Genomic DNA, 11,549 nt, shown 5'->3' with positions numbered 1-11,549 from the left:
GGACACAATAACAGGAATTATACCCTCCAGTACAGTGACTGTCTGAATGTCGAGGTTTCAAAGATTCTAGAGCTTGTTAAAAGTGATATAGTTATTGTATATCTTTGGCTCACAAAGCATAGTTAAGGAGATTCACTGAAAGCTGTTTGTAAGTACTATTCCTTCGATGACAGTTATTTTCCACTCACACATTCACACTTTGTTAGATAATTATAAACTTTTAATATTTTATATCGTAAATGCATATAGGGGCTTGTTTGAATTGTGATGCAGTATCCTGCAGGCTTGGCCAGGACACCCTTGAATTGAGATCTGTGTTTCAAGGGCTGTTTTTAGGTTGAACAATTGAATTAAATTGTGGGAGTAAATATCTCATTTTCAACTACATCACAACAAAATGTATTGAGATCACATAAGAAGCCAAAATACCTACTATAATCACTCTATGACACCACAGTTTTAGGTTCATTGGCTTGGTATATCTATGAAATGTTGCTTGTAAAAGATCCATATACTTCAGTTGTTTTAAGTATGTAATTGTACAAAGAATGCGTTCATACTGCAATAAGAATCGGTACATGAACATTGTGGAACACAACGTCTTTTAATAAAATGTACTTTCTTTTTTATCGTTTTATTACATTTAATGGTAGTTAGTCAATGGAAGTGAACGTGACTCATGGTGGCAGAAAAAAGGGAGACCTTTGGAAAACAGCTAACAATATACAATAATGCATAAGTCACTGATTTTGTACAGGTAATAGCAGACAAAGATCCTGATAAATGTAATGGTTTCTTGAAAACTATATTACCTGTATATTTGTATTGCTGTTACTCAAAGGCAGTATTCTGTGTTGATGTACTGTTTAGCCACAATTTACAAACTTATTGTACAAATTGTTTTTCAGTTCTGTGTTTTGTATTATGCTTTGTTTACTCAGTAACATGTTCATGTAAATAAAATATGATTTACCTGCATTCTAAAACAGTTCTTTGTTTAAATATAAGTGATTAAGAGTATGCATTTACAGAGGCAGATATGTTCAACGATGTTCTTATTCATTTTGTAAACCATTGTAATGTTTGAGAGTGAAATAAGTATGAAATAAGATTTGAATGCATAATATGCTGTACTAATCAGAAGTATTTTAATTGCAATGATAACTTTAACAACTTGATTTACAAAAATAACAAAAAAATAACAGATTTAGCTGTCCACTTGTTGCCATGCACAGCATACAATACAGCAACTGACAATATGTAACCTCTTCATTATAGTAACTGCAGGCTATTATTACACATATTAGTTTAATATGTAGGCTATACTATCCTCCTCACAACTTTCACTTACCGATACTGTAAACAAACCGGGATTCAATGAATTCGGCAGTCCTGAAGCTCCTGTTTCATTAGGCTGTAATATTATAGCTCAGGCCTATGCTGAGAAATATTGTAGACAAATCATGAATGTAACTATATATATATATATATTGATGATAGATTTATCAGAAAAATGTAAATTGTTACTCAACCTTAGACTTAGCGTTTTTGTTTTGTATTATTGTGTCTTATTATTGATGCATTTTAATACTGTGTTATAATTTCTTTATTGTAATGAAATGTGCAGTAGTACAGATTTACAGATTTATCTAGTAGATCATTTGCATAATAATAATAATAATAATAATAATAATAATAATAATAATAATAATAGTAATAATAATAATAATAATTGCACTACATTCCTTAATATTTTTGCAACTTGTGTAATTGTTTCATATATTATTTGAAGAAGAAGAAGAAGAAGAAGAAGAAGAAGAAGAAGAAGAAGAAGAAGAAGAAGAAGAATTTAGTTCGCGTGTGTTATGTTGCCAAGCTTATCAAGTTTATTTAGTTCCAGCTTGGTTACATTGTAATGTATTAAAACACGTTTCACAAAAAGTGAATGGGAATCATTTACATGTATTGTAGCAGGTGCTTTGCTTACATATTCATAGCAAGTAAAGCGCTAAAATTCTACTTTTAAATTATTGAAAGGAAATTTAAAGACAAATGATTCACTTAGCGAAGAACTACTAACAAACGAAATAATTAAAATATAAAGACGAATACCAATCAGAATCTGAATTCCATAACATGAATAATAATAATAATAATAATAATAATAATAATAATAATAATAATAATAATAATTATGGAAATGTCATATAATACATATTAAGGTGTTTAATCTATTAAAGATGGATCGATTATTCACACAAGTTATAGAAATATTAATCGATTTATTTTTTTGTTAATTGATTAATGGAAGCTGCCTGAGTTAATATACTATATACTATATAGTGACACGTTCTGGTGTTAGGTTGTTTATGGGACTAGGTAGCCCAAGTTATTAATAAATAGTTTGTATGCTCTGTCTAAAAAAAATAAAAGATGGACAGTTGTTTTAAGAATATCTTTGTCATAGTTTAAAAATGTCAATATCTAAAAGGTTGAATTTGTGGTAGTTTTTTTCCTGGAAACGATAGGACAGTTTAACCCTTAATAATACTGTACGTCTTTAAGGTTCATTACAAACTGAGTAAACTATGGTTCAGCTATTGCCGTTTTTAAAAATGCTGAAGGAAAGAAAAACAGTAACTCTGTTTTAGGTATTAAAAAAAGGATAATCTATTGCCGATTATTTTATGAAAGGAACACCCAGTATTTTCAGGTGCAGGTGTTTTTGTCTTTGTTGCCGTTCAGTTTTTTTGTTTGTTTGTTTGTTTGTTTGTTTTGTTTTGTTTTGTAGAGAATTGGAAAGGTACATATGATATTTTTCATATAGCAAACACAAAACATGTGTGATAAATAAATACATTTCTCTCTCTCTCTCTCTCTCTCTCTCTCTCTCTCTCTCTCTCTCTCTCTCTCTCTCTCTCTCTCTCTCTCTCTCTCTCTCTCTCTCTCTCTCTCTGAGAATTGTGAGGGTCTGGAACCAACTCCCCAGAAATGTTGTTGAAGCTGACACCCGGGATCCTTCACGAAGCTGCTTGATGAGATTCTGGGAACAATAAGCTACTAACAACCAAACGAGCAAGATGGGCTGGCCTCCTCTCGTTTGTACACTTTCTTATGTTCTTATGTTCTTCCTCTCTCTCTTTCTGTCCAGTCTCTCTCTCACGCACCTCCACGCTGATGCATTCACACAAGTGCTTACTGATACCAAGTTATTATTATTATTATTATTATTATTATTATTATTATTATTATTATTTTCATATTCTGTCATAAAGTATTGTCTTGTAATAGGATATTTCGATTTTTTTTTTTTTTTTTTTAGCTTAATAGTATATGTGTCTGTTTTAAAAACCACTCTACAAATTAAATTGAAGTGTCTAAAAATAAAAAGCGATCTTAGAGTTTACCGGTAAAACTATGCAACTAGCACCTATTAAAAAGTTCGCAATTAGTCCACAGTGAGTCATAAGTGAGGGGAACCTACTGATCACTAACCATTTAAAGTTTTGGGCCTAAAGGCTAATGCTGGTTCAAGGCAGGTTCCCTTTTCTATTTTAAAGTATGGCAATATCTCCGTAAGACAGATTTCCATTATAGCAGCTTGGTGAATGCAAGGCAGGTAAACTGAGATCTGCTCCAACATGTATGTTAATGTAAATCAATTAAAAATTGGAAGAGATTAAAAATGGCATGATCAATGCCTAGTCATTTATGTAGTTAATGACGTCATGACAGAATCATGAACGCTTATGTTCCATTTACACTACAAACATGGGAACTATTATAAGCAGCTTAGGCGTTTGGCATCTGGAAGTGTCAACAAAAGAGCCGTTAGTAATAAATCATGAAAAACCTTCAAATCAAACGAGTGCCTTGAGACTCCTCATACATTCAACCCTAACCCGAGATCAAAGAAGGACTTTTCAATCCATAAACATGTTTGTGTATTGAGAGTTTGAATGCAATAATAGAGATATAGATATAGATATACTGTACATGGCTTGAGACTCCTCATACATTCAACCCTAACCCGAGATCAAAGAAGGACTTTTCAATCCATAAACATGTTTGTGTATTGAGAGTTTGAATGCAATAATAGAGATATAGATATAGATATACTGTACATGGCTTGAGACTTCTCATACATTCAACCCTAACCCGAGATCAAAGACGGATATATTTGTACGTTTATTACAGTTGGGGGAAACTATATATTAAGTATATTTATGTATTAATGTAGATATTTATTTATGTAGGTATTTGTGTATTTATGTAGTGTATTGCTTACATGGACATGTGCTCAGAATACATTATATTTGTTTAACGTAACGGTGTAGTTTATATTGCATTGCATGACATATATGAGATATGTTTCATAATGATAAATACACTGTATAAAATAGAACGGGTTTAAATGCATATTATCTCCAAATATGTTGAAACAGAATTGCGTTTTGTATAATGATAGAGCCGCATGGGCCAAGTGTGAGAAGTTTTCAAGTTCAAGATAAATAAACACGGTTGTTACAAGATGGGAAACTGATTTTGTTCAATTTTATAAGTCTTTTGATCAAACCCAATTGTTTTCACTTTTTTATACACAGAAGGTAAAACGGTTAATATCATCAGACTGCATCAGACGTCTTAAAATGTTTTAACATGTCTTAATATTCGCCTGTATGTTGCTAATTCAAAACATATTGTTATACAATTGAACACAGTGAATGAGAAAGGAAAAGGAGAAATAATCTCTACTAAGAGACCCACAAACATTCAACTGCGTTATATATATATATATATATATATATATATATATATATATATATATATATATATATATATATATATATATATATATATATTGAATACTGTTCTACAAAATATCATAATAAGTAGTACTGGTATTATTATTATTATTATTATTATTATTATTATTATTATTATTATTATTATTATTATTTAGAGTAAAAAGGTAATTAAAATGAGGTTTTATTAATACAAAAAAAATTGCTCCTGTGATTTCTTATATACAAAAGAAAATTCTAAATAAATAAATAAATACATAAAACAAGATATTCAAGTTGTGTTAAGGATAGCTCGTGCAACTAATTTAGTTAGCCTATGTTTTCCCTTTTCCTATTTGTCAATAATAATAATAATAATAATGTTAAGTACTTGGGGAGTCCATTTATATACAGCTATGGCCAAAAGTTTAGCATCACCTAGAAGTTTAGGGTTGAGACAAAATAAAAAATAAAAAATATGAATATAATGTTATTTAATGTTATATAATTAAAGACATTACAAAATGATATCGCAAAAGGCTACCGGAAGCCATAATAGTAGTACAGTATTTCATGTTCGAATTATAAATGTCACATTTTTTAAATGATTTTAGTTTTTCATTAAGTATATTGATAACTAAGCGGTAGGTAATTAAATATGTTAACATAATATTAGTCAGCAAGTTCCATTCGACTTTATGACACAAAATTAGTTAACTCTATAGGGTGATGCAAAACTGTTTGGCCATAGCTGTGTATGATTACGTCTGGTCTCCCCAAGCACTGAGCATAAATACTGTGTTTGCATGCTTTAGCACTGCTCCTAACAATGGTGACGATAATCTGTCATTACCACTGTCTGTATAGGTAATGATTACAAATGATTGAACTCCAGAATAAACATTTTGTAATTCTAAACGTAAAGAAGATATGAGGTAAGGTGGGCTTTCAACATAACAATGTAGAGTCTCCGTTAGGCTACATATTAGACATATCACAGAATTTCGTTCTACATATTCAAAGCACAGACCGTCTAGTACACTTACAGACTTCCAGTATTTGCTAATGTGTATCATAGCCTGCCCTACAGTATGACCTACACCACCGTTTAAAAATGTGCAGTAAATAATGATAAAGAAGCAAGCTGAAGTGACCTATTTTAATTCCATTTAACAGTCTTTTAGGATAAAATCGTTTGCCTTTTGAAAGAAGGAGCTGTTACATAAAAGTTGATCACAACACTTCACGTGCATACCGCTGTCTTTCAGCCGCTCTGCGTTTCTTGGGATAGGAAAATATGTCAAAACGGCATTTCTCTTCTTTCCATCCATCAGACACTTCAAAGAGTAATCGATTAGTCTCAGCTTCCACAAACCGAGATCCGATACTTTCTCAAGACGCTTCAAACAAACTCGGCTTGATTGCGAAAAAATGCCTCATACCTAAATGTCATTGTCTAACAGTTAACATAAAAATAAAAATAAAAAATAAAACTCTCTTTCTTTTGAATTCTATCACTGCGAGTGATTAATGCTCAAAATCTTATTTCATCCACTTTTCTGTATGTATTTGAAGGCGTGTCCCATTTAAAGCTACATCTGTTCATTTCACGTGACCTTTTTTTTCAGCAAAAACACTAACATCTGGACAAAATAATTTTCATTCAGGTGCCTGCCTACCCTCTCCCTTGCTAAATTCCTTTAGCTAGAATATCGCCGTTAATCCTAGACTTGCTTAATCTTTGGGCGAGGGAAATGTGAGAATTTGACATGATATAGCCTCCAATATTGTTCTCTTCATTTTAGTTCTGAGTCATGTGTCAGAATTAATTAGCGAATGATATGAAAAATATAATGGTCTTTAATGTACACTTAAAATGTTGCCGTTTATATGTACAATATCGGTATATGGCTGTCAATAAAACTATATTATTTAAGTAAAATATTAATAATTGAAAATAAATGTATATATATATATATATATATATATATATATATATATATATATATATATATATATATATATGCAATTGCAAGGTACTATGAAATTCAATTTGGTGACCTTGAACAGTGTTTTCCTGATTTTTTTTTTTATCAATTCACTCATTTATAAATGGCTGACTGTTGCAGCCGTGAAAAGGACTTTTGTGCAAGTGATTTTAACCTGCTCCACCTTCAAGTGACGTGCCAAATGCTTCTACTTGCTTTATAGACATCTGGGAATTCCATACATGCCTTAAACTCCAATTACACACCTTCTTCAAACAAACACGTGCTTTGATTTGCAAGACCATTGAGCGCAGATAATTTCCAAATACTTTTCCTGCCCTAATGTTAAATCCATGCATCAAGCAACAGGGTTTACTCTAAACGGAATAGTTATTTCTAATTACGTCATACCAATCGAGTGGCGTAGCCAGGATCTGGTTTCGGGGATGGATAGAGATTTTTTTTTTGATGATGGTTAATATCACTGACGTAGCAATGATTTCGTTTCGGGGGGGCTGGTGATGGATTGAGATTTTTTCCACTAACATGGGACTATGTGAAATCAATTGGGATTTGAGTGGACATTAAACTGTGCAAGTAGCCTAATACAAAACAAAAGGGGTCCTTATTTATTTTTTGTCATTACATTTACGTGAGTAGTTCAATTGCATTGTGTTTACCAGCACTGCAGGTAAATAGTTATCTGTGCATTTGTTGAATTTCCCAAACATTTGTTCCTGCGTGTTTGTTTGTTTATTGTTTTTTAAATTGCAGATGCAGGGAAAACCCACCGTACATCATACAAGACAGACAAAATTGCACTTTAAAGTGTTTTTGGGCAGCCCTTCAAGAAAATTCATGTGCCTGGGAAGAATTTGATACTGGCCGAGAGAAAATGATTAGGTATATGAGCCTGCCAAACCGCGCAATCTGCACACTACCCTTATTTTCTAAAAAGAAAATGACGGAATGACTAAATATTATTAAACTAGCATATTAAAACGTTCAACATAATACCTTGGTCAGGGTATAGACAGGCTCAGTAAAACAAAAAATACAATTAACGGCCCAAACATGTTCAGACCTTCGCTTTTCAAAGACAAGTTGTTAGTTACCCACTGCATACATATACCTAACATAGAATCTAAGGAATAATGTTCAGATATTGTTTTGTATGGTTTCTCGAGTAGCCTATAGTTCAGCTTATAGAACTTTTAAAAACTAAAGATGGCACACTGCATGATAATTGATCTGCTGTTTAAAAATGTTACAATGGTTCAAAGAACAAAAGCAGCATTTCTGAAAGCTTGCTATGACTTTAAATACGGCTTCGTATCTCCCCATGCAAAACAAACAACCACCAAACGAACATATACTTTTTGCAAGGTACTGCATCACTTTATATTAATTAAATATATACACAAAATCATCTCAATGAATTGTGGATGCCTAATTCTATGTGTGTTTAACAACACTACAGTTTCACTCAAAGTTTGTACACAATATAGGCCTAGCGTATATGCCTAACCTATTATTATTATTATTATTATTATTATTATTATTATTATTATTATTATTATTGTTATTATTTATAACCCAATCGTATAGGACTCGGAGCCGTAAAGTCTGTCCCAGTGACAAGCAGGCTATTGCGCGCATTGGTTAATGCTCCAATGTTCGAAACAGCTGAATAAATATATATATCTTTAAAATACTGTAAGTTGGTCTTTGAACCCATAAATAAAACAAATGTAAAACGCGTATCAATGGAACGTTCATGTAAACTTCGTTTGACAACATCAAATCAATACAATTTTAAAATACACACTGTATGTTTCGTTTGTCTTTTCCTGAACGTGTCAAAATATTGAGGTTATTTTCCTGAAAGCGATTGATGAGATCTAAATGTATTTTACGGATTACATTTTCTAACGTATTGTTCAACTTTAAATTACCGCAATCTATTATTATTATTATTATTATTATTATTATTATTATTATTATTATTATTATTATTATTATTTGTCTAAAAAAATAAACAAAACAAACAAAAATAAACATACTAGATGACCTCCTTCTGTTAACAAAGGTCATGGCATTGCACTGAATTCAACATCCTGTCTCAAAAGTTTTGAGAAAGTCTATGTTCTACATTTAATTGTTGTGTGTTAAATAATGTGTTTACAATATGCAACTTATACATCACATTAAAAAAGAAACAATGTCAAACCTGTATACTACAGTAATAACCAATTTACATACAATGAAAAAAACGAATTCTACCAACGTAAGTAAACTTTGTAATGTAGGCTATTACATTAAGACAACACGGTGAAAACCTCACGACCACCTTGTCTCATATCATGACTGAATAATAAAGCTGACTTTACAAAAAGTATGTCTGTCAGTAGCTAGTTTATTTTACTTTGAACCCCGTTTATTTGTGCTAGATCTGCCATCTCCTGGGTGTCTTTATAACCTAAACAACTATCCATACGCGAGATGTGCTCCTGTAGTTAAAGTATAGAACAAAGCTTACTACTGTATTAAGTTTTAAATCATATTTTATTTTATTGCAGAAAAATATACAAAGTTATTTACAAACAATCATAATAATAAGAATGCATTTATAGACACCTGATCTATTCTGCATTAGAACATAGGTCATCAATAAATAAATAAAATGTATTTTAGTAGGGTCATGTACCTAATGTTTTGTATAACAGGTAAGAACCTAGTTTTAAAAACATTTTTATGGCTAGAAAATGTTTTCATGGACAGCCTCTACATTGAAAGACCATCTTTTTATGCTTTCTTCTCCATAGAAGATAGGCACTGGTCAGAAGGCATGCATAGTAACGAAGAAAGTTCCATCATTCATCGTCAGATACAAATGTTTCAAATAATATAGATCAGAATGTAGAGTTTTAGATTGTGTAGCCGCACATGTCATTGTTCAGTGTCCATGGCCTTTTTTTCTGTAAGTGCTCCCCAAGCCCTGTGCTCTTTGGGTTTAATATCTTCATATCCCCTAAGAAAACCCTGCATCAGGTTTGTACATATCCAACTTCAGACTCCAGACTCCCAATCTCTGATAGGTAAATGGAAACCAGTTGCTACCTGCAAAGTAAAATATGCTTTATCAATCTGTTCATATAGTTTTATAAGTAATTCAACTTATTTAGGTGGCTCATGTGACAATATACAACCAACCCAGGTAGGGAAGGTGGGGGAATCCTGTTGCAAATAATGTATACTAACAAATGCATTAAAATAAAAATGAAAAAATAAAAACAATGTATTTATATTTATATTTTTTGTTTCATTAGGGACAGTTAAAATGTGTAGGCATGTTTAAAAATACACACACACACACACACACACACACACACACACACACACACACACTCACACAAACACACACACACACACACACACACACACACACACACACACACACACACACATATATAGTACCTTATAAGTAAAATGGACCAACAGTTGATTTCTTCTATTATACTTCATAACTGCAACTTGCCAATATCTCAATTCGCGTCTCTAAATTAGTAATATGAAAATGTAAATAGAATAATTAAAAAATAATAATTAAAAAAAATTGCATACCATGTTGCGCTATTTTCCCAGACGCTAGTGAGATGCAGACATGGACCAAGCGCCCTCCATCCTCCATACTGAAAAGGCATAGCTTAATCTCTCATGAGCCACATAACTACAACTTGCCATTTTGGAGTCCAGTTCATCGCTCTGTAGTACTTGGTAGAGGAAGTCGATGTACCTGGCTGCCAGTTTGAGCGTCTGAATTTTGCTGAGTTTATCAGAAGGCAGGGTGGGTATAATTTTCCGTAAGGAAGAAAAGGCTTCGTTGAGGGACTGTGTTCGCTGTCGTTCCCGTACGTTAGCCATAACTCGCTGGGTCTGAAGTTCTTCGAAAGACTGCGGGCTGCTACTGTTGGATTTCTTTCCTCTTTTCCCAGGGGTAGGGCTATCTGAATCCTCCCCATTTTTTCTGCTCGGTCTCCTTTTCCTCCCACATATTTTCTGCTGCCTGTCCAGTTCTTCTTCACTGTTGCTAAGGCTGTCCACTGGAGACACCGGGGAGCTGGATTCGTCTTGCATCGTTTCTTCAAACATCAGTTTAACTTATTTAAAAAAACAAAAACAAAAAAAAAACAGGGCTAGGTGTCTTTATTTTCACAAAACAAGTCTAGAGTATTGGCTACTATACGTTTGTTTAATAAGGTCTGTGGAAGTATCCAAATACTGTCCTTAGCGACGAGGTGTCTGACTTGTTGGAAACTTTGAGAGCTCTTATAGTCTGGATGGCGCAAAGTATTTGGAGAGCGAGATGATTGGTCAAGAAGGCCACTTACGTGAAAAATGGGGGTGGGGGCGGCCAAGGAACTATCAAACTATCAAAAAGTATCCGTTATACAAGATTCGGTTCTTTCGAAATAGATTCGGATTGTCACAGAGTATTATGTAACCCAACAGAACAAAGGTAGTTTTATATTTTAGATAAAAAAAAAAGTTTAGCTCGAGTAAACCTCACATTTGAGTTTTGCTTAAAAAACGCTTCCTTCATATGTTTGCTTTGCAAGTAATTACAATTGCAAGAGCATAAAAAATGTAAACTAGATATTTAGCTATTTAGATATTTTAAATTAAGGTGTTTTTGTGTGTTTAAAATTAATTTAGAAAAGCAAAAAACAAACAAACAAAAACATTGGTGTCAGGTGAATGGAGTATAAAACAAAAT

General features: G+C 32.4%; 1 protein-coding gene across 2 annotated transcripts; it reads right to left on the bottom strand.

Moving 5' to 3' along the window:
- Positions 1-9,318: 9,318 nt before the first annotated feature.
- LOC117395010 (twist-related protein) lies at positions 9,319-11,077 on the bottom strand. Of its 2 annotated transcripts, none has more exons than XM_033993838.3 (2): positions 10,397-11,077; positions 9,319-9,892 (listed from the first exon to the last, which is right to left on the bottom strand). In XM_033993838.3, exon 1 carries the CDS (start codon positions 10,922-10,924, stop codon positions 10,421-10,423), a length of 504 nt encoding a protein of 167 aa, XP_033849729.1. In that variant the 5' UTR covers positions 10,925-11,077; the 3' UTR covers positions 9,319-9,892; positions 10,397-10,420. The 2 variants fall into 2 exon arrangements, with proteins under 2 accessions (XP_033849729.1, XP_058867726.1); XM_059011743.1 differs by having other exon boundaries at positions 9,319-9,888; positions 10,510-11,077.
- Between the last annotated feature and the right edge of the window lie 472 nt (positions 11,078-11,549).

This window comes from Acipenser ruthenus, chromosome 3 (genome assembly GCF_902713425.1).
Source record: "Acipenser ruthenus chromosome 3, fAciRut3.2 maternal haplotype, whole genome shotgun sequence".
Taxonomy (NCBI): Eukaryota; Metazoa; Chordata; class Actinopteri; order Acipenseriformes; family Acipenseridae; genus Acipenser; species Acipenser ruthenus.
This window is presented reverse-complemented; position numbering and strand designations above follow the sequence as displayed.